At 35.6% G+C, this 26087-nt stretch overlaps 1 protein-coding gene across 1 annotated transcript; it reads right to left on the bottom strand.

Moving 5' to 3' along the window:
- On the bottom strand, positions 1-26012 carry LOC117322988 (mitogen-activated protein kinase kinase kinase 11-like). Its single transcript, XM_033877960.1, is given in 9 exon segments — positions 1-1534; positions 5640-5816; positions 7224-7346; positions 7738-7984; positions 8243-8418; positions 10739-10887; positions 13554-13600; positions 13602-13735; positions 25003-26012. Coding segments are annotated over 9 exon segments (3027 nt in total). The 5' UTR covers positions 25712-26012; the 3' UTR covers positions 1-269.
- Positions 26013-26087: the final 75 nt, after the last annotated feature.

Raw genomic sequence — 26087 nt, 5'->3', positions numbered from 1 at the left:
AAAAAAAAAAATGAAAACAAAATATAGCAATATGTTGTTATAATAATGATAAAGATATGAAAAATTTTAATGATCAGTATTATTCATTTCACCTTCAATTATAGAACACAAGAGATTGCTATGCAATATATTGATATAAACTTGGAACACTGAAAACCGAACTTATTTCTGATGAAATGTTGATCTCAGTTTTAAATATCACATTATACTTCTACATAATTATATATATATATATGTATATATATATATATTTAAGTGTACCATTTGCCTCAATAGAGTACATCATGCTTTTCAAAGTCGGAATAGCGGAATTGCGATTCCGGCTGTATTAGTGGAGCAGTGATGTCTTGGCTCTGCCCTTCCACGTCGATGTCGAGGAGGGTGGTCTGATGAGCGATGTGCGGCGGAGTGTGACCGGGAGACAGACTCGAGCGAGTTGAGTAGTAAGGGGTGGTGTCGGAGTTTCCATCTTGCTGCCTGTACATTGCTTCGTTCTTGTCGACCTGCACGGGCGAGGCCTCGCTGCCAGCAACCTTTTTGTTGTTCTGTTGAAGCGGTGGTATTCGTACAAGTGTCGGTCTATGTCGAGGCCCCACGTCCAGCGTTGAGGGCCTCTCTGGCACAGACACGTCTCCGTTTGTGTTAATCCGACGGCGTGGGGGAATCGGTGGTGGAGCATCCGACTCCTGCTGTCTTGAACTGTAGTCACTACGATGCAACGAAGATCTGCTCGGAGTGCCCCGCGTGTCAAAGTCATGAGGGGGAATGGGTGGGCCTACACCTGAACCTGAGGAATTAGATGGGGAGTGTCTATTTGTACTGGTTTTACTGTCCCGGTTGTAATCGGGCCTGAAATCATCTTCAAAAGTCACAGAATGTCTATGGGAATTTTTTGATGTTCTCGGCGTGTCATAATTACTGCCATCCGAGGTTTGTCTCTGTAGAGTCCCGTGACCCCGGTGTTCGGGATACGGGGATGGAGAAATTACAGTGCTTGTATCGCTTTCGCTGTACAAGGACTGTCGTTTTGGTGTTGAGTGTGACGTGATAGTACTGGTGGTGTGAGTTGAAGGAGTGGTAGAGTTTTGTTCGTTTTGTTCTGTAAACCTAATAGGCACATCCATGTTAATGCTTGGGCGATGTCTCACGTTGTAGCCATGATATGTATTGTGTGGGTAGCCGGCAGTTGAGGTAAAACGATAAGCTGAGAATTCATCGGGTTCAATGAAGGAATCACGCACAGCTGCCATGTAGGCATCACGTCGGTTCCCAATGTGAGAGTCCCTTTTTCTGCGCACAACACGACTGTCCTCCCTTGAGTTCTGTGGGGCAGGAGGCGTAGACCTGATGTCGAACCCTGCTGCCACAGCAACCAACATGGCCGCCACATTGAGCAACACAGACTCAGTCTTATTTTCAGTTTTTTTCTTGTCTGGAAGTGAAGAACTTTTCCCTGAATCGCCAGACTCGTATGGAATGTTTCTCCCTCGGACCTCCTCGAAAAGCTCAACCGGCAGGTCATTCTCGTCACCGTCTGGAACATGGACGCAACAAGATAAACTATATGATAATAATCATAAATATTTTATCCAGACTAGGTCAACAGTTACAAAAGAATTAGCTTTGGACACTTTTGATCATAATAATCTTCATCAAATTAAGTATCTCTGTTATCTAAATTTTCCAAAGATCATAACTCCAAAATGATATCTGGCACCATTTTTGAATACTTAACAGGGTCAGCTCCTTTATACAATCTAATTATCCTGAAGTTTCTCTAGGGCAGTACCTGTGGACATTGGGGAACTGGTTTTCCCTCTATGTTCACACAAGCACCACACACAATTACTCTGTATCACCAATACGTTTGTTCTTGTCCTAGCGACAACTGTTAAGTATCATTCTGAAAGTTAAACCCAACACCCAGTGTCTTTATCACCTGTATATGGCCAAGTTATAAATATTCTGAATTTTCACGCACATCTACTAAGGAAAAAAGTCTGGCGAGATTAGGCATAAATATTGAGAATTCATTCACATATCAAGATCAAATACAAACATAAGAAGGTGTATGTCATTAGTTCTCTCTCACATCTGGGTCAAAGGAGTTAAAAGTCAAACATTCTCTTTGTCTACATTCTGTTTTAAATTCAAAGTTAAATTGCCTTCCAACACCAGGAACAAATGTCAAGAAAAAAGGTTTGACAGACAAATCATGCAAATACAATTTTAAATCATTTAATAAATGTAGCAGTTATAACCATAAAACTATATAAGAGGAAGAATGGTTCTAGGATGTATCTATTTATAGCACTTGCTTTAATCTATAACATATAACTGATAAATGGGACTTTCTGAGTAAGACAATGTCAGTTATTGATGGTTGTTACTCTTCACAAGGGGCTACAAAATACACTCAATGTCCCGACTATAAAGGCCTTATGGTTAAATTGAAGAGGTTGCTTAAATGAAATGCTGACACCTAAAAATAAGGGTGATTTTAGCTTATTGCATTGTGACCTCAAATGTATAGTTAAATATAAAAGGTTGCAATTGCTTAAATGAAATGTTGACACCAAAAATATGGGTGATTTTAGCTTTTTGCATCGTGACCTCAAATGTATGGTTAAATATAAGATGTTGTTTAAATGAAACGTTGACACCAAAAATGAGTGTGATTTAAGCTTATTGCATTGTGACTGCAAATGCATGTCTGCAAAAACCATTCTTTCTGTTCTTAAATATTGGTCAGACAGTGGAACTGAAGTCATGAGTAACGGATGTTTCTTAATGATGACTAATGTAAAAGGAAAAGTTTTGCTCTTTGCTACACTGTGGAAGGTCTAATATTGAAAGTGATGTTTTGATTTAACTACATAAAGACTTAACTATGTATTACATATTTGCAAGACTTGTAGTAAGAAGTTAAGACTTTGACAAGTAAATATGGACTTTGAAATTTCAAACAACAAACCTTCCATTTTGTAAATATGGAGATTACAATATACTCTACTTGATTGACTTATTATTAATTATTGTAAGGCCGAAGTCTGAATGAATACACCATGGTCCCACATATCAAATATTTATCCCAAGGAAATCATTAAAGGGACAAACTTCTGAAAATCGATGAAAAGAAAATCTTACAACTACCAATAGAGGACTGATGATATGGACCCAAGTTTCAGAAAAATTGACAGAAGGAGAGTTTTGTTCCTGAAAAACTCCAGGCATGGAAAGATGGACACCAAATCCAAGTTTAATTCAGGATCTGATTCTAATTAGATCGTCTAATAACTTCACAGAGCTTATTTTACTGTTTCTTTTTTCTGTAAAGTTTTTTTTTCTGGTACAAGCAAATCTAGTTCACCACATGCACCACTTTCAGTAGGGAGTGCTAAAACCCACATAAAAGTTTACTTCTACACTGGCCCACAACCTCTCTGTTAAACTGTTCATACCTTCTGAAAATAAGCTGCAAGTTGACTCATCTGAGACTGTCAAAAAACCCATTACAGGTTCACATGAAATAGTGATGGAACATTTTCTATATAAAAAAAACTTCTAATTATTTTTTTTTACACTATGATTTAAACATCCTAGCAATCTTGGACTTCAATAGTGTTACTTTTCTATTTGTAAAACTGATTTCAATATTAAAGTATTCCTGGAAGTTAATATACACAGATTTCATTGATTGTCTTACAAAAGTCACAAAGTACTAGTTCACATCAAGAGGAAATGCTCGGTTTCCTATGTCAGTACACTAGGCTCTAGCTAGATGTCGATTGTAGAATACTTTGAGATCAGAAATCTTTGGTGAGAAGGACAAAGAAACATCTCTTTAATCCCTTAACTGTGCAACTATCAGAATGAATTTATTCTAATGCTAGCTACCTTTTTTTGGAGACAGTACACCATAGAAGTTCCTGTCACATAAAATTATAGGTTTATAGGTTTCAGCAAAACCAAGTATAGAAATTCTCATTTTGTGAGAGAACTCTAAATACAAATTCCCACCTTGTGAGTGACCTCTACATACAAATTCCCACCTTGTGAGTGACCTCTACATACAAATTCCCACCTTGTGAGAGACCTTTACATACAAATTCCCACCTTGTGAGAGACCTTTAGATACAAATTCCCACCTTGTGAGTGACCTTTACATACAAATTCCCACCTTGTGAGTGACCTCTACATACAAATTCCCAACTTGTGAGTGACCTTTACATACAAATTCCCACCTTGTGAGAGACCTTTAGATACAAATTCCCACCCTGTGACTAGTGGTGTACTGATAACCGGAAACATCGATTAAATCGAGTTGGACCCAAGATCGATTCGATAATCGATTTTGCACTTAAAAGATCGCTTGTGAAATTTGGCTATGAATAGATTGTTTCATATGTTTCTAATTTGAATGGCTGAAGTTATTGAGATACGTACTGTTGTTATGAATGCTTTTATTTTCAATAAACCAAAATAAAACATCCATTTCGCTTGTTCTTGTTATGTCTCGCTTGAACCACGCCGGCATTCAAGAGTTGTAGCTACCTTACGTAATCGTGGTCAGTGCAGCGTTTTGTACAAGGCTATACTAATTTGCTAATATATGAAGGAATCCGGACTTTCCAGAATTTATTTAACACGTGGTCGGACCTAATAAAAAACCATTTCCAGCCGATAATCGATTATCAATCGATCCTGACAGCCCGATAATCGATCTTCAATATCATGGCGATTCCCAGCACTACTTGCGACTGACCTTTACATACAAATTCCCACCTTGTGACTGACCTTTACATACAAATTCCCACCTTGTGAGTGACCTCTACATACAAATTCCCGCCTTGTGAGTGACCTCTACATACAAATTCCCACCATGAGAGTGACCTTTACATACGAATTCCCACCTTGTGAGTGACCTCTACATACAAATTCCTACCTTGTGAGTGACCTCTACATACAAATTCCCACCTTGTGACTGACCTTTACATACAAATTCCCACCTTGTGAGTGACCTCTACATACAAATTCCCACCTTGTGAGTGACCTCTACATACAAATTCCCACCATGAGAGTGACCTTTACATACAAATTCCCACCTTTTGAGTGACCTCTACATACAAATTCCCACCTTGTGAGTGACCTCTACCTACAAATTCCTACTCTGTGACTGACCTTCACAAATTCCCACCATGTGACTGACCTTTACATACAAATTCCCACCTTGTGAGTGACCTTTACCTACAAATTTCCTGCTTAAGTGACATACAATTCCACCCCAGGATTGATTTCTACATGAAAATTACCACCTCTAGTTCCCATGGTAGGAGTGACCACTACATACAAATTCCCAAATTGAGACTTCTTACAAATTCCCAGTTGGTGAGTGACCTAATATTCTCCTTGAAAGTGAAATCTACATACAAATTCCCACCATGCGAGACTTCTACACATAAATCCCACCTTGAATGACCTCTACATACACATTTACTCCTTGAGTGACCTATATATACTTTTCTCCCCGAGATTGGCTTCTTCATACAAATTTTCTCTTCACATGTGCTCTTGCAAATTTCATATTTTGACAAAAATTTACAAATCAAATGTTCAGTTCCTGTTTGACCATCACTTACAAAGTTCCTGAAGTGCTCCTATATTGGAATGTCCACCTATATGTTTGAGAGATCGCTCTAAGTTTGGAGCACTTTTTGACCACCGTCCATCTCCAAAAATGACGGATGACCTTGGATGGCGATCCTTTTTGGCAGAACTTGGTCCCCAGGTTTGACCTTTGATCCCATCAGCTGGATCTAAAATACAACAATGTCAGTTAAGTAATGATTATTGATTGCCTAACTACCTTAATTTAACACATCTAAATTTAAACAATGAAGGAATAAAATATGCAGAAAGCTACAAATTTTCCTAGAAAACAAGAGGCCAAATAGGCCTGCATCACTCACCTATTATTCACTTCTTTGATGAGTCTCTCCCTTTCAGTTAATCAGAAGATGTTTTTTTTATAAATAAATTTGACCTGTCTGACACAGTTCAAGGTAATCTCTTTATGCAAAACTTAGTTGGGCTCCATCCCAGGAACCCACCAGTCAAATCGCATGATTCTAGGCTTGTGAGAAAATGTTGTTGGATCTTAAGAAATTTTACCTCTTTGACCTTAAATATAGGCCAAGGTCATTTAACTTTGCAAACTTTGCAAACTTTGCAAGGCTTCATTCTAACAACTTACGAGCCAAACATCCTGCTTTTAGGCCTCTTGGTTAACCAAGAAGAGTTGTTTAAAGGTTTAACATCTTTGACATTGTGACCTTGAATATAAGTCAAGATTTTTTTTTTTTTTTTTTTTTAATTTATGGGGCTTCCTCCCAAGAATTCATCAGCCAAATATCATGAGTCTAGGACTCTTGGTTAATGAACCATACAGAAGGAATCAAGACACCAGATGCCACATCATTGCTCAAGCTCACTTGACCCCTAGAACCAGGTGAGCTAACTAGACATGACCCTCTGTAAGTTATAGTGGGTGTATTATAACTTTGTCCCACCGAACAACTGACAGTAAAAATGTAGCAGACTTGTAAACAATATATGTGGCCTGTAGAGATAGGAAATGGTAAGTGGGTTTACTTTGTGCAAGCTTTAATTTGGGCTTTACCAAGACAGCTGGTGAGACAAATTGGGCTCACTAATAAACTATGGCCAAGATATAAAAGTACAATTCAATAGTTATAACTTAGAGAAGCTATGGCCCAGACAGCTGGTGTGACAAATTGGGCTCACTAATAAACTATGGCCAAGATATAAAAGTACAATTCAATAGTAATAACTTACAAGCTATGGCCCAGGCAGCTGGTGAGACAAATTGGGCTCACTAATAAACTATGGCTAAGATATAAAAGTACAATTCAATAGTAATAACTTACAAGCTATGGCCCAGACAGCTGGTGTGACAAATTGGGCTCACTAATAAACTATGGCCCAGATATAAAAGTGCAATTCAGTAGTAATAACTTACAAGATATGGCCCAGGCAGCTGGTGAGACAAATTGGGCTCACTAATAAACAATGGCCAAGATATAAAAGTACAATTCAATAGTAATAACTTACAAGCTATGGCCCAGGCAGCTGGTGTGAGAAATTGGGCTCACTAATAAACTATGGCCCAGATATAAAAGTGCAATTCAGTAGTAATAACTTACAAGCTATGGCCCGTAGACGGGGAGGATGAAATGAAGTTGGTGAGTGGGGTGGGCTGTCTGGACTGGCCGGATGACCGTGGTGATACGGTGACTCATGCTGAACAGTGATATTGTGTCGAAAGTCTGAAATAACACAATACAATTAAAATTGCTTTACAAAAATGCATATAACTTTACTGCTGATTCAATTAGTTTTTATCAAGGATTTTCGTTATGATCAGTTGTCTAAAATTGGAGTTTAATACAATTCAAATTGTTTTACAAAAATACGTAACTTGTTTTACAAAAATGCATAACTTTACTACTGATTCAATTAGTTTTTATTAAGGATTTTCGTTACGATAAATTGTCTAAAATTGGAGTTGGAGCTTTTCTCATTGTACTTTAATTTGTATTTGGACATTGTTCATGATCATGAGGTCCTTTGCATTGGCAGTTTTTGCTCTATTATTACGGAAAATATATTCTAGAAACGAAAATATCCACACTTATGAAGAATGTATGTCTTAATTACCCGAGGGTTCACTGATAGAGCTACCCCCATACTTCAGGAGTTGAAGGCGGCTCTTTTTAAACTTTCCCTTTCGTTTGCGAGGTTTTGGGTTACCCATGATCTGCTGTAAGATCATGATATTTAGTTCACGCTCTACCAGCTCGATCTCCCTCTCCTTTAATTCCTGTTCTCGTTTGTGAAGGAGTTCCTCGATTTTCTTTTGCTGTAATGCTGCTTTTGTTAACTCCTCCTCCCTGCATCGGAGCTCCTGAAATAGTCACCTTTATACATCAACACAGTATTGCAGAGATAATAATCCATATTGTTGATATGATAGGACACATATTCTTGTGAAAATGAACTAAATTGGTTGAACAGTTCCTGAGTTTCAGCTGAACAATTATCATGCTTGCACACATTCCCTTTTACTAAATGGGGGGTGTTTAATTTGAATAATTTCACTTTTTGAATTGATTTAAAAATTTTCATTAGTTATACATACATTCTACCATGAAAATGAGCTTACCTTTTCTTTGAGTCTAAGTTCGTTGAACATTTCTTCGATTTCTAAGCGCCAGTCTTCTTGCATAGTATGAAAGGATTCCTGAGGGGTTGTCATGAAAGGAGAGGAGGCAATCTCACTGAGTCGATGTAGGATCTCCGAAAATATCGGCCGCTGATGAGGCTCTTGATGCCAGCAGTCTGGAAAATACCAAAAAAATAAAATATTTAAGTCACCACGGTAATTAATTAACATAATAAAGAATCTGTCAGGAAAGTGATCTTCTACACCTGTAGTTGTATCTATCTAATTAGGACAGTGATCAAGTTGTATCTATCCCATCAGGAAAGTGATCTAGTTTTATCTATCTAATCAAGAACCTTTTTAATGGCGCAGTGATGATCAGCCCGATACCCTGACATGATCATTGTGGAAGTCGTCTATAAGATGATATGAATATCTGGATCGCAATGTATTTACATACATCGATACAAATTGTACGTGCATAATAAATATTTCTCTCGGTACAACTACGACAGGAATTTCAAATCTATATCTTCAGATCACCAACACATAGTGTATATAAGAGTGTTTCAATGGCACAGTACGCGGTGGTCGGCCCGATACCCTGACATGATCATTGTGGAAGTCGTCTATTAGATTATTTTGATCTACATATATATATCTTGATCACGTTTCAAAATTTGTTGAGAGAGTATATTATAAATATAAGCAGCCTATAACTCCAGACAAATTAATGAATATGTACCCGCCAGAATATTCTGATAGGTCTCCCATCATTCCTCAGTCCTTAAAGTGACAGATAGATGACCACCTTTAATTCCATTATTAAACACCACTGACCCTGCTATGGGGAGAGGGAGGGGGAGGGGCTAGTAATGATTATCCATAAACTACAACACTATATATAAATAAATATTTTATTAGCCAGCAACCTGATCTTCAACTTTTGAATTCACTGATCTGAATAATCCCCACTGTTCATCGCAAAAAATTGTACTAGCAAGATAATGATTATTGTCTTGAATTAAAACTACCTCAGAGCTAGATAGACTCCAACCATATGTGTTCTTTTGACATTCTAAAGAGTAGGTCACAGTGACCTATTTTTCCTATTGCTCATTAAAACAAGGTATATATATATAAAGTATTGGTATATGCTGCCCATACAAAGTTTATTGATCCTGATGAAAAAGTCCTGAGAAATATTTATGGCCAGTGTACAGAGACACATCGACGACTCGATTATCAGGTATATTATACTCGGGGGCCACCAAAACTCTTTTGCTGCAAAAAGCAGACTTCATTCTGTTTCAGAGACAAATCGACAACTCGATTATCAGGTATATTATACTCCAACAAAACTCTTTTGCTGCAAAAAGCAGACTTTCTTCTGGTATCATTTGCCAATAATTACTTTTTGGAAAACTTAACTTGATCTGAATTCGGAACGGCTGACATACAATCATAGGTGATGCTGATAAGGTTACGGAGCTAGATTGAAATTTCAGCACATATTGTTACACAAATGCCACTAAGTCCAATTATAAAGTAGATCCCATCCGGCTAAAATTACTTACAGAAACTTTGTATATATTCATTGATTTACTCTCTGCTGCAGATAATTCCAAACTCTAATTATCTTTCACACTTTCGGAATGATTGGAATTCCTGTATTGCTTGTAATTGATTTAGGTATTTTTGGCTTGAAAAGGTTTTTTTTATTCAATAAAATATAAATGAGACAATAAATATGTTGTAGTGCTAGATTGGTACGATATTTGGTTAAATAATAAAATCTATAAACAAGAGATAGGATTTTGAGAGCAAGATTTCATTTTCTGTATAATAAAATCATCTGGTTCTAGATTTTTACATTTATAATAAAAAAAAAATGTTTTCAACTCTGAGCTTTTAACATTCAAAAATTAGGAATGATATTAATGTAATAAAGAGGGATAAGATTATGTCTAGAAACTATTTTATATAATTTTACACTGCACCTCCAAGGCCACTTTCCACAAGAATAAATGCAGTAATGTACATTGTATATAGGTAACTCTCCAAAGGTAACTCTGATAAATCTGTACAACAGGTTAATTCAGGCATTCACCAAACATACATATTAACACATATATCCAGTACATGTAGCAGGTAAAAGTATCCATAGTTACACCTCCAGGCCGAATATTCCTCATTTTAATTACCTGGTGAAATCAATCAAAAGGTATTATAATGCAAGACATGTATATATATGCTATGTCTTATATTAACACACAGACATCCTCCGGAGATTCAAATGTCAGGAAACATCGTAGGATGTACTTAGTCCTACCGCCTGGCTTGTCCAATGTCGAAGCACAGTGGCAATATAGGCATACAGTAGATAATTATATAATGGAACTTCTCACGAATGGCCATACAGAAAAAATCATTGCCAGACAACCTTGGAAGAAAGGAAGAAAAAAAACAATATCATACCTAATACATTCTACATACCTGACATAAGTTTAGCGAAGAGTCCTGGACAGGTGCTCGGTATAGGGAGGGTGAGTTTGTTCACGGCCACACCATAGGCCACGCCCAGAGCGTCGATGCCCTTGTACGGCGTCTCGCCAGTCAGTAGCTCCCAAAGGACCACGCCATAGCTGGAAAAGAAGACAAAAGGTATTGTGTTAACATGTCCTACCATTGACTCATGCCAGGACAGAAATCGGCATGCCAGCCAAGGCAGTTTCGAATCAATACCAGTCTGTTTTTGACAGATGCCAATTGCAATATCCCAATCATACACTGTTTCATACTAAGCCACAGGGTACCGGTCTCCCCATGGAAAATCATTATAAGTTTGATTTCAAATATGTTTATGCTCTAAAATGGAAATTTCTCAAATCTTATCTTCTACTGGTATATAACAAAAGACATCAAAATTGTTTTCCTGATGATACGGCCACAAGAACAACAATCTAAGCATGGTTCAAAGAGCAGGCACCGCCCCACGATTATAAAAAGAATATTACCTAATGAACTTTTGTAACGATTTTAATAAAAGTTTTGTGATTAAAAGTTCTGCCATGAAAGGAACATGTATTTGAGTTTGTCAGATGACCATATGGCCAGGATGAGAGGTTTAAGGAAATAACTTAAAATACAAAATGTAAGAAATGACAGAGTCAAATGGGGAAATGAAATTGAACTTATATATTTACAATGACTATTAATTCAACTTTGAAGCTGTTTTTAATGATCGATTACAGCACATGTATTGGTGCATTGTGTCAACTTTGTAGATAGCAGCGCTAGCACTGTCTGGCTGAGAGGGACGACAATGCAAGTAATCACTCCACATAATTAACGGTTTTCTTTAAATTACTGCTGGCTTAACTTTCTGATAGAAATATTATTATATTATTGCTGAGGGATACACAATCATCGTATGTGTCATATGAATTCTCTAGCTGTGACAGTCCTATAACAGTATATACGTACTACAGAGAACAAAAACTTCTTCATATTTTAAGATAGCAATTCATTTTTTTTTCTTTTTTCTTTAGCTATTTTAATTAAGATGCTTAATTTTTTCATGCAAAACATTTTCTTGTTGAACTTAATTAAACAACATGTTTTCTTTCGAAAAGTAATAATTTTTGGTCAAATTTTGAGCTTACCCACAGGTTACAGTTATAAAGTAGAAAATGTCTGTAAGACATAAATGCCCCACTAGCTATAGTACTTGACACCCATGGCCAGACACAGTTTGGTGAGGATCGCATCAGATATATCCTGTGATAAGCTAGTTATACACTGCATCGGGATAGGAGGAGAGGGGACGTGGCAGGACGGGACGGGACGGGACGGGACAGATGGGACAGGATGGGACAGGACTGGACAGGACGGACGGACATGGGTAACACTATATGCCCTCCCATTTCATGGCGCGGTATGAAAAGAATTTTTCCTGGGCTGATGCATACGTCATCACTTTTGAAATATATATGCATTATTAAACCTAAAACAATCAACCAAGAAGCTAAGAGGTAAACAATATTAAATCATCAATAAGTACACCAACACTTTTCACCTATAAATAGATTCTAGCAACACTGCCAATGTCTGAATCTTGAGTTTCCATAATGACAGAGGGGGAGGGGAGTGTACGTAACACCAGGGGTTTTGCTAGCAGATTTCAATAACATTGAAATACATCTGTACCCTAACAAACCACTCTCCTCAGGTCATATTGATTGTAACCCTATTGTTTTATACACAAATAGCTTATACATAGCAATATATACAGTGTTCATAAAATATGAATGAAATCACACCACTACTGTAGAGCCTCAGAAGTCAATATATATTGATACAATAAATTCTGCCTGAGATGCAGGATTGGTTTCCTCGCTAAAAGTTCAAATGTTATCAAGGTTTAAATCAGATTCCGATTCCACGTTAAAATTTCATAAACAGCAAGTAGATTTTAAGCAACTACAGCGACTGGAGATCTAGTGTAGATTTGAAAAAAAAAAAAAAAAAAAAACACTAACCAGATCTAGAGTAAAATAAGACATTATAAGTCAATCATCTAAAGCACTTCATGTAGCACTTTCTGAAGTACTTCGATTTCTCTGATGTTTCATTTTGTTTTGCTGGGTATTATGGGTAACTCCTAAACACTTTAACAGCCAGGGTCATTATAAGACAAAGTCTCCCTGATGTAGTAGCTGGTGGCTACCGCAATGGACAACATACAGGATGTTCATTACACTATTGCATAAAGCGTCTTGCCAAAGGGCATATAGCAATGAAAGAGCACTGGAAAGTCTGTTCTCAGCTCCAGGAGAAACACAATAAGCCTTATTAGCTCATGAATCAAGTAGTTATTTATATCTATAGTGTTTTAGCTGTACATGTGCACCTAATCGACTATCGACTAACTAACATCTCTCATCACCTTATAAAGCACAGCATCCAAACAACCCAAAGCAAAAATTCCAGCCCTCTCAAGAGCTTTAAACTACAAGGTACTGTTCAGAGCTTAAAATTAATACAATGTACATCTTATGTGACGGACCAATCTTCATAGCATTGAAAATAATCCATTGAACCGGTACCCTTGGCCAATGAAACCATGAATTAGTTCAATGAGTTTTTTGCTTTTATTGGAAAGCTTAAGATAGATGAAAATTTACCATTACTGAACAAAACATGAAATCTTGATCATATATATACAGCAGAATATAAAGAGATATAAGTTTAATTGACACCTCCGAAATTTTGAGATTACGATCACATGGTATGATAAATATAGCCATACCTCCAGACATCACTACTTTTGGAGAACGTGGAGGTTTTGATGACTTCATGGAGCCATCCAGGCATATGTGCCTGCGGCAGACATCCGGGTGGTTCTTGATACTTCTCGCGCTAATCCAAAATCTGTTATCTTCAAAGTTTTCTTCTCCAATGAATCACTTAGAATCTTTTCTTTTAAGAGTACTGAAACAGATAATCAGTTTTGTTGTTGATTTTTTTGTTAAAATTATATACAGGTACTTGAAAGCTTGAACTATCTATATACCAACATAAATACAACATAAACACATGATGTAAGAGTAATTATGGTATTAACTAGTGTTAATCTAACAATGATCTTAAGGTCTTGAATGATTCACCACAGGGTTTTTTTCTGAGGGCTTTATGGGTTTGTTAATGGACCCCATTCCCGATTGAAATTATCTCATATTTAAGCCAAGTTATCAAAATTTGCAGTTTACTGCAGAAAAAAACTTTCCAAATTCACCAATTTTCTTCTCAAAATAAGACAAAAAGGCCCCATCCCTGCAACAGGAATGGAATGTCAAGTAATAAGGATTCTTCTCTCCATATTGCTCTCTACATATAACTGTAATCATAGTATTCTTAATACGTATTCGTAAAGCATCCCCCTCCAATATGCAATGGCCTCATCAGGGATCATCCTCATTTAATTATATAACAACCACAATGAATTAATATTAATAAAATTCTACAGCTATAAATACCTCCTCCGCCATTAATCTTGGGATTCCCCCACCCTATATAACAGCCATGATGAATGGCCCACATATTTAGACTCCTTATTTGGAATACAAATGACTGGAGTTGATTATCCTATATTGATTTTTTTCTATGGAGGCAACCCTTAAGTTTTACACAAAGTCATTCACAAATTGATTTTGTGTAGATTTTAGAAAAAGAAAAAACCTAGCTGGTGAAAAGAGGCAATGTTTGTTAAATATACTTCAGTATGTCTATAGATAGCTGTGCAGTTATATAATGTAAGCTTTTATATACCGTAGGTACTACAATTTTTGAGCAAACATTTTTTTCACTTTTAGCTACATGTAGGTATTGGTTGAAATGGTTAAAGACGGATAAATAACTAATATAAGATCAATGAAATTATGGACATTAACTGATTCATGACATATACATTTTCTTCATATATATGCTTGTTAACAAATTTGGCAGAGCATTAATATTATATGATACATGTGCATGACATGAATATTTGACAGACTCACAAGTACCTCATTCAATATTGACTTCGATAGTATTTATCAATGTACATGATGTATATGATCATGAATAATTAGTGATTATCACTGACACTGATTTTAGTAGTTAATATCGAAAGGTCAATGCAATTTAAATCAATTCTGTAGGTACGTAAGACGGACCCATGGCCAGGCCCCAAGTATATTTGTGGAAGTTCTAGTGACAAGTAGTACATGTACAGAGGAGATCAAGATCAGGCTCGATCAACTTTTTCTTTGATGTAGCTATATAGGTCAAATGTCAAAATGTAGGTCAAATGTCAAAATGTAGGTCAAATGTCAAAATGTAGATCATTCTATTGTCTCATGATCACCTAATTAAGATGTGCAAGCCCCGGTATGAAGTTTCAGTGACAACTCATTATAATGGAGCAGAAACAGATTGACCACCTTTTTCTTTGATATACAGTGGAACTTCGTTAACTCGAAGTCGACGGGACCACGAAAAAACTTCGAGTTATCCGAGTGTTCGAATTAAGCGAGTTATCGTTTTTGGTGAAAAGTTTGGTCAATATTTGTCAACATTATATAATCATTATAACTTCGCTCTGTCGCTCATCAGTTTAGTGTGAAGACTGGTCAATACATGTAAATATATATGTAATGTTTCGTTATGTCACTTGTTATTTGGTGTAGTTTTGCCGATATACAGTCACGATAAAGTTTCTTTCACTTAGTCATTTCAATAACGATCTGATGTGCAAGTCATGTTTGCAAAAGGTAAACGATAAAACGGAATTCGACAAAATAACAAGTTATTAATGTCAAAACAAATAACCGTTTAAGTTTAACACAGATTGCATACAAAACGTAACAGAACCATTACCTTTATTGGACATATATAAAATACTGTTTGATCGGCCTACTTTTTATTGATAACCACGCCATTTCCATGTGTATTAGCACCGGAAGTTGGGCTGCGCATGTGCGTATAAAATGTTACTGTAACTGAGTTGGCGTTTTATCCGATTTAATAGACAGCACTGACCGTTACAGTTGTACTCTGAACACCTCGGCAGTAATTACGCTATTGTTTCAGCAGTTTAAAGATTTAATAGGCGCCGGTGACTGTGTCATTTTACACCTGTAAAAACATCAGCCGGGTAGATCTACCGGTGTGTCAGAGATTAGTTCCGCTTGAGCGAACGGGTAGATGAGTTGTTGACTATCGTGTGTACTGATATCGGCGACCGCCTTGGGAAATTACCTGATGTAAGTAAAGCAGTACTTTTTATCACCAAGACTTGTTGTTATAAGATTCAACCGACAATTTCTTTCATGAATTTATGAAACACTTATAATAGCATGTAGGTTAGTAGTGCCGATATGTTCAGTATTACAAACGGAATTTAGCTCTTAAAAAATGTCGGCGTTTGCCACCGATCGACGAAAATTATACTTCGAGTTATTCGAACATTTCAAGTAGGATTTTTATTGTTGGGACCAAATTTTTACTTCGTATTATCCGAGTTTTTCGAGTTATCCGAATTCGAATTATCCGAGTTTTTTTTACTAAGATAAAGAGAGAATTCGGCCGGGACCGGCGAGGTACTTCGAGTTAAGCGGGGTATTCGAGTTATCCGAGTTCGAGTTAACGAAGTTCCACTGTACATGTATACCAAAGGTCAAAATCTAGGTTAGAGTGACCTACTTTTGATACATGATATGGCCATCTCCTCACTGGGGTGAACCCATATGCCCCAAGGTATGAAGTTCCACACAAGTACTACAGTAGCTATCTGTACAGTTTAACAGGACCGAAAATCATATGATAGGTATATACATATATACATATAACCAACTTTACTGGATATAAATCCACGCCCTTGTTCCCAAAGCTCCCTTTTCATTTTTTTGCAGAATCATACATTTCAAAGTAATAAACTAATTTGGCTCACAAATGAACGCTCTTGAACTTTAATACTGCACTTTTACACTTGAGTAGGGGGGCTTATTTGAGGATAAATACGTATACTATAAACAGTATATAGATGGATACTGCTATGGAAATGTTTTTTTTTGCCATGAGGGGAACAGGTTAATGATCAGAGAAACTTCATCATTGTTTTTAATATGGATCCCAATCTTCAATATGTAGGCATAAAGAAACACCAACAAACAATGAACTTGCCTGAGATAAGGGGCTGTGTATAACATTTTATTCAATATACAGTATATATAATTATGAATTAAAAAATCAAGTGCAATTTAATGGGAACATTTTTCAAGTTTAAAAGGAAGTAATTTCTTACTCTCATAAATCTTAAATTATGTCCTAGGAAAGAGAAGCAATTTAGTCTGAGGTCATTGACCACAAATATAATATATTCATCAAACAAAAAGCAGCCTTAGCCAACAATGCAAGCAACCCTATCATCTTTCCTAGTCCTTACATTACGGAGGTAATGACCTAGTTCCCATACACTATAATGTATATAGTCGGATGGGTTTCTCAGCCATGCAAACTTATCTTTTTCCATACTGATCCCGATCAGCAAGAGTTTAGACTTGCAATTGCCAAACAGACATGAGAATGAAACCGCAGGGTCACGGTGGCGGAGGTGTGTTTGATTAATCCCTTACAAATTAAAGTACACAAACTTTTTGATGTACCTCCACTTGTCTTCATGATCAGTTTCAGTATATATGTTAAACCATATATAATGGCTTACAAGTCTGTTCCAAACCAATTTTATATCGTAGATCTGTCTTCGGTAGATTATGATTATTTATAGTAGATTTCATATACCTGATTATAACTTGAAGAAGAAATGCTATAATTTATATATTATATAATTAGCACATGTATACATATGCATGTGCATGTATAACATTGATTACATCCCGTTTGGTCTAGTTTTAGTATTGTTTAAACGTCCTATCAACAGCTAGCTATAGTATAGGGTCCTTTAAGACCTGCTCTGTGTGTGAGATATGCATGTGTGTACGTGTGTGTACGTAGTGTATATGTACATGTGTGTATGTGTGTGTAGTGTATATGTACATGTGTGTATTTTAAGATCAGAGGCTGCAGTATGTTTGTGCTTTCTTCTTCTATTGTGATAGTAGTGTGGACCTAATGCCAACTTTATAGTGCTACCTCACTGAAGCATACTGCTGAAGACACCCAGCAGGACAACCCAACCAGTGTCACGTTACTACATTTGGGGAACCAGGCCTGTTGTCCCACTCCTGAAAATGCTGAGCCCTAATATAACATAATATATGCACTGGAGTAGCGTATGTGCAACTTCAATTTTTTATAGCTATATAGATATATAGACTTTCATATGTTTTGGCCAGCAGACTGAACCCAAAGCCTTCCTCACAGGGCCGGGGCAAACACTCAACTAAAGGCCAAATGTGCGGGAGTGTCAAGGGAGACATTAGGAAGAATAAAGTTGCTACCTTAAGAATTAAAGAAGAAAACCCTAATTTAGTTGCCTCTTATTATAATTATACGACCATACATTGGGCCGGGGCAGTCAATGCGCATGACAAGTAATAACATATATAGAACTAATTTCTGGAACCTCTGCCATGTTTCAGCTTTTTACATTATGTATAGAGTGTCTAAATTATTTCACTAATCATGAAAATATTGAGCATGTACATGTTTATTTCTATTTAATATAATCAGCATTGATTTATAAAAAAAGTTCAAAAAGTTAAAACAAAATTTTTGAAGTAAGCCATCTTTCAAAACTTACATATATATACAGTGTATATTAAATATTGGCATCATTTTTATAAAATTGGCCTTTCAAAAGTAAAATTGATTATTGAATTAGATTGTGTCAAGTCAATTGAAGTTTAATCAAAATTTCAGACTACTTATGGACAATCATTATACATTATATATCTCTAATATACCTTTTGAGCCAGCTGCCTGTGCCCTAGCCTGCAGGCAGAAAATTGTTGGTGCACATATGCTTGTAAACAAATGCATGTAGAACCGCATGTAGACATTGAAAACAATATACAGACGTAAAAGGAGTTTCTATTTCATATTGTAGCATTCAGTACTCACAAAACGAGTCTTTTGAAGGGTGGAGCATTATAGAAGTGAAACACACACCAACCTCACAATGAAACTGATACTGTTTAAGCTTTGTATTCATGAATACAGGTAAACTATACATATAGACTATATATAGAACTTAACTAGTCTGTTCAGGAACAATTATCAGATGTAATCAACACAAACCTGGACAAAACTTTCCTAGCTCATAAATAACCTTTGAAAAAAAAAAAAAAAGAAGAAATCTTATAAGCAGATATATATATTTACAAAAAAAAAACAACAAAAACTTGGTGGTTTATTATTACAATGCAGAGGTATAAACTGGCGTTTATATAATTTATAATCAACGCTAGACATATACTCTATATAATAAAGTTAATGAAACATCAGAATACTATATGTAATACATACATATATATATACAGGAATTTTGACATAATTGACTAATTACTGATTATACGATTGGTTGATCATCAATGTCACAATTTTTTTCACAACATTTGAATGGGATCGATGTTGCTAAATTTTCACTTTTATTCTTTTCATTTATCATTAATTATATATACAGCATACTAATTAGCATACAGTTTTATTTCAAAGATATTTACCTAATGTAAAAGATCAACAAATCACTTCTTCATAATTATTACCATGACAATTACATGTACATTAACAATAATCAATTATGGAGTTTATGTAATTAGTTACTTATAATCAACCATCTGAACACTAAATACGGGGGCACTTTAAATTTGATTCCTATTCAAAAAAATTTGAACTATAAACTTGATTAAATTTACAACATGTGAAACTATATGAATATCACTAGTACTCTTATTGACCAGGATGAAAGCATAGGGTATATGTGCTATATTTATCTGGAGAAAACCCACGCAGTGACCCCAGATACCTTTACATCTAGATCTCCTTCCTGGAAATCGAACCCTGGTCTCATATACTGGTATGTAGTAAAAAAAGGATTGCATTATCATGACCACTGTGCCATCATCCATATTTATTATAACCATCAGTTATAATTAAATACAATTTTTAAAAAAAAATAAAATATAGTTAATTGTATTGTGTAGTATGTATGTATACATGCTTACAAATTAAAAGTACAAGTTATTATATAGGTGGAGCTTCAAGTTAGTAATCTCTGCATGTTGAGTGTACAGAAACCCGAGATGGCTATATGCTTGAGTCAGTACTGATGCATTTAGTGTACACCCATAGTATATTTCTATTACTTCCCCACTAAACAATCAGGGGTGTTCACTTTTTCCCAGGATAAGCTTCTAAATATACCATGTACATCAATCTGTTGCCTCTATACACAGTTGTATACTAAGTTGGCAAGTTTGTAGCATGAAGTACCCCCCTAGCTACGTATACGTATACCACATTATTGGGTTTTCATTAAAGATCGATAGTACTAGTACTTTAGTATTATACAGTATGTACACTATTGTAGATATATAGCTACAATGAATAGTATACATAATTTAACATAAGTCTGATCATGTACATGTTGCTGTGAATCTTTTAATGCAAAAAATACTTCACTGACAATTATGAAAAGCTAGAAAGAGAAATCATTTGCAGTTTTTCCTGGGTATACATTATGTATTGCCTCGAAAATTTGACAATTTACTTGTCTGTACTGTCGTTATTATTACTTGACATATATATATATATACACCATTTGTTTAGCATGGAAAATCATATAACTGTTACATGCAATGTAATAAAGGGGAAATTTTTACAGGCAAATTATGTAAACTGGGAAAATTTTAATGAAAATTACTGTTTTAATGAAATTGATATATATACAGTGGAACTTCGTTAACTCAAACTCGGAAAACTTTAATACCCCGCTTAACTCGAAGTACTTCGTCAGTCCCGGCCGAATTCTCTCTTTATCCTAGTAAAAAAAAACTCGGAAAACGCGAATTTGTAAAACTCGAAAAACTCGGATAATACGAAGTGAAAATTTGGTCCCAACAATAAAAATCCTACTTTAAATGATCGAATAACTCGAAGTTTCATGTTTGTGTCCAACAACGATCGGTTGTAAACGCCGACATTTTTTCAACATCAAAATTCCGTTTGTATCTACGCGATTATAAGTGTTTCATAAATTCATGAAAGAAATTGTCGGTGGAATCTTATAACAATAACTGTCAGTGATAAAAAGTACTGTTTTACTTACATCAGGTAATTTCCTAAGGCGGTCGCCGATAATAGTACACACGATAGTCAACAACTCATCTACCTGTTCGCTCAAGCGGAACTAATCTCTGACACACCGGTAGATCTACTCGGCTGATGTTTTTACAGGTGTAGAAATGAAAAAGTCACCGGTGCCTATTAAATCTGTAAACTGCTGAAACAATAGCGTAGTTACTGCCGAGGTGTTCAGAGTACGACTGTAACGGTCAGTGCTGTCTATTAAATCGGATAAAACGCCAACTCAGTTACAGTAACATTTTATACGCACATGCGCAGTGCCAACTTCCTGTGCTAATACACATGGAAATAGCGTGGTTGTCGGTAAAACGTAAGTTGGACTATGAAACACTTTTTTATATGTCCAATATAAGGTTATGGTTCTGTTACGTTTTACATATAATCTGTGTTAAAATTAAACGGTTATTTGATATAACATTAATTGTTATTCGGTTGAATTCCATTTTATCGTTATTCCTTTTGCAAACATGACATGAACATCATATCGTTATTGAAGTGACTAAGTGGAAGAATCTTTATCGAGACTGTATATCGGCAAACTACACCAAACTAAGAGTGATGGAACGAAATATTACATATACATTTACATGTATTGACCAGTCTTTACACTGAACTGATGAGTGACAGAGCGGAGTTATAATGATTATATAATGTTGACAAATATTGACCAAACTTTGCACCAAAAATGACAACTCGCTTAATTCGAACACTCGGATAACTCAAAGTTTTTTCGGGGTCCCGTCGAGTTCGAGTTAACGAAGTTCCACTGTATACATGTAATATCTAACCAACTTTTTTGTGCACATACAGTATATACATGTACTTGTACTAAATACTTAACTATTATCTATATATAGACACATAACTATTTTTAGCTTTACAAGAATTTGAATATATATAATACACACACATCATGACATAAGTATCAATTTTGTACTTTTTTCTTAAATATTATTATATGTACACATGTATGCATGTATAAAGAGGGGCCAAGGGACAAAATTTATGCATGTTTGATTATTTGCCTTTTTTTTTTTCCACATGCTTTTTATGTGCAATTGCAACTTGTCACAAAATTCTGTGAAGTTTAAAAGTTCATTTTTGGGAAATCAATGGAGTGTGTTTCTGTTTGAAATCATTAATTTGTATCAAACATGCATTTTTATAACAGGAGGTGCAGTATTGTTACACTTGTATGTATTTATTCTTAAGAAAACTGGCATGGTCAATATAAATATTTATGGCTGTATCATGGCTATGGTCAGGTCATAGGTTGCTATCTATTAAGCGTAATTATATAGCTTCAATCATACATTCACAAAGTTCAATCATGATCATTAGTAAGGCATGCCGCGGTTTGAATGTTTCCTACATAGGTTGATCATGAAAACATTGCATACATGTCGGTTTCAATCTCATGATCTCTCATTCAATTTGCTGTGTATACGTGTACATAAATTTAAAGTACCTGGTGAATTAAATTAGTTTCATGCAGATGTTATTGATGTACGTGGGATCATTGATCATTATCTGATGAACTTTCATGATTGACTATACACTGCTCTATGCATAATAAAACCATGCATATATATATGTATGGGGAAAATGTGAAATTTCATTTCGGTGAAATTTTTGTATTCATTCTTATACCATTCTGAAGCAAAAACAATTCAATTAAGTCAAGGACTGAGGTAAATTCTTTGGAGATATATATATATATATTCATCCAGGCAGATCAGTGAGGTAATATAAGTTACTTAATTACCATGTTTCAATTAGCACCCATCCTCTTTGGGGCTGTGCTTATAATTACAGAGGCTGGTGCGTTTATCATAATTAGGTCGAATACGTAACTTATAATGATACACTATTTATATGCTAATTAATAGACTAATCAGTGCCTATTTTTCTCTGACTTCTGCAGTCTCGCAATGCAATCAAATGCAAAAGTGCATGCATTCATGGTCAAAACCAAACATTTAATACAGTCAACACACTGATCATGACTACGTACACTGTAGCCCGAGTTTCCTCGGGCCCTGACACCATGTCTGGTACAGTACTACTATATATATGAAAACGTGGAATTCTCCGACACATTTGTTGACGCCGAGATTTTGGTGCAAACACAATCAAATCGGGCGTGACATAACACCTACCTTACATATATGGATAAATGAGATATTCAATAAATTTATTTACCCCAGAACACCCATTTAGTTCTATCTATGTGTTTTATTCCGTCAGTATAAACCCTCGCTTTACACAAGTCAAAATTTCATGGGCTACTTAAACAGCAACCATGGCAAGATCTATCTGTATCACAATGAATATATCACTGAATTATATATACTGATCACGACAAAGAAGTGACAGGATGGTCATCATGTAAGCTTGCAGACGGAGCTAGCTAATTAACATATTTTTTTATCAATGTGTGTACAATAATTACATAGCTGTTGCAGTATATTCATGTTGACGGGTATATGTGTACAATGAACTGTATATACATTCTGACAGAACTGTGCATGCAGTACCATCTGATGAAAGGAAGGTTTATTTTGTTCAAAATAGAGACAGCTCACGACTTGACAGGATCCAATAGAAGGATATTGTTTTCACGAAATGAAGTTGCTCATATATGGATGCATGCAGATTCTCACAGACTTTCAACGAATCTACCAACCTGATTCTATGATATCACAAAGTTTCAAATTCAATGTAAAGATACAAAATGTATAAATTAAAACACATTAATCACCCCTGTCTAATTTTCAGAATATCTATCAATCAGATGTTTTTGAAAAGGAATCAACTGGTACTGTGAAGTGTAAGATTGTACTCCGTAATGACAATTGCAAATCAAGCATTTTTTCCCCCATCTCTACCAATTTCAAACTGAAAAACTCAGCTTCAGTTTTATTGTTGCTGAAGAGAGACCAGTAAATTTGATTTATTGTATCATACATGTACACTTTATACAGGTCTTCAAGTGTAGATACTCTACATATTTTGCTGGTTATTGGTCTGATGAAGGTGGGTTTAGTTCATCAGTTGTCACCAAATTGTCACAAATAAAATTTATCATAGGTTGTGATAAAAAACCTGTTTCTTTATATGACACATGATATCATAATTTAAAATCAATCATAAATGTTAATAACAATTATTGTTAATAGTAAGTAAGTGTCAGAACAAATGTAATGGAGGCCAATGTAATTTTATCGCCCAGAAAACTGATAACACATACTATAAAATACAGTGACTATACATGCACAATTAACAAAACACTATTCATTGTGAATGTGATATCATTTATACTTGATGTCACTGCAGATGTCACCTAGTTTCGATTCTCTCAGGGGTTTGAGCCGAGAATTCATCAAATATATAGTTAAAAGATCAATTATCAGATCTTCAGCACTGATCTTCGGTTTGATTAATCAATAAGCAAATCTGTAACCTGTCGTTCAGAACTTATTTCTTGAATCATCATTATTTTTCAACTATCAGTTATAGCTAATGATCTAAAATACAGACTTTGATTCAGTCACTGATAACAAGAATGTAAACATGGCATATATATATAATCACCGAATTATAATATGACATTCAAATTGAAATTCTGACCTGGTTTTAACTTTCAAGCATTCACACAAATAGTTAAAAATATTTTTCATTATCAATATAATGATAACATAAATTTCCCCTCAATTTCATGCATAAATTATACAGAACCAGTAATTATAAGATATTTAAATTTTTCATTATCAACATATATAATGACAGTTTTCCTCATTTTCAACCAGTAATTATAAGATAAGGCTTTAAGATAAAGAGTGTGATTTGTGTTGCATTTAAGAAATTACTTATCAGTTATATAGTATACTTACTATTGCTAGATTTGAGGTCACGGTGTATTAAAGGAATAGGAGATTCTTCATGCAGATAATGCATCCCTTTTGCAATTTGTACAGCCCAATCCACAAGAATATCGGGAGGTATCCTTCGTCCATTTAGCACCCTGTTCAGTGATCCTCCCTCCGCAAATTCCATTACTAAACATAAATTTGGTTCTTTCAGACATACTCCTTTTAAAGCTGCTATATTGGCGTGATCTAAAAACCAAAACACAGTAGCTTCCTGACGGACACTTTCAACTGTTGCACTTATGGGTTCATCTGGGTCTTGACGTGCTGCTTTCACAGCAACTGTCTCCCCTTTCCAGACACCCCTGTAAACTTTTCCAAATCCCCCAACTCCGATAACTTCCTCCAGTTGTAATTCATTGAAATCGATTGCAATATCAGGTGGGATAGTATGTTCAATACGATAGTTGTTGGTGACAAAATTACTAGGGAATATTCCGACATGGTCGTCAACCCTGCCAGTCCACCATCCTTCATCTCCGGAGATGTGTTTATCGGTTGATAACACTTCAACCGTAATCCCTCTTCGGAGTGTCAACTCATCTTCTCGTTTTGCTTCATAGTCGAATACGGCAGTCCAGAGACCAGAACCGTTTTCGATCGATCTTCTATTTAACTTTTTATCATGATGTGATGCCATCGAACCTGGCACCGAGGATAATGCACTAGGCATTAGACAATGCCGTGCATTTGTCTCCTCTCGACTCCTCTACAATAAACACCAATGTTGTTGGTGTCTTGGGGTAGGTTCCAACATGCAAATATTCGATGTTTTGGTCGAACAGCACTACCCTTAAATTAGCCATAAGAATATAGTATATGAAATACGGAACGATTAAACTATAACATAACGACATATAACCTGGCATTGTTTGTTTGTCATGGTGAGAAAGGGATCTTTTTGGGTAGATTTTCCCATCTTTTCACACCTTTGTCTACCTCTCAAGTTTGATGAGCCGCCATGTTCATGTACTTTGACCTTGAGGCCATTAGCAGGGTGCGGTATTTGCAATCTGATTGGTTAAAATAAAGTAAGTTCGAAGAAAAAT

This window comes from Pecten maximus, chromosome 3, assembly GCF_902652985.1.
Source record: "Pecten maximus chromosome 3, xPecMax1.1, whole genome shotgun sequence".
Taxonomy (NCBI): Eukaryota; Metazoa; Mollusca; class Bivalvia; order Pectinida; family Pectinidae; genus Pecten; species Pecten maximus.
This window is presented reverse-complemented; position numbering and strand designations above follow the sequence as displayed.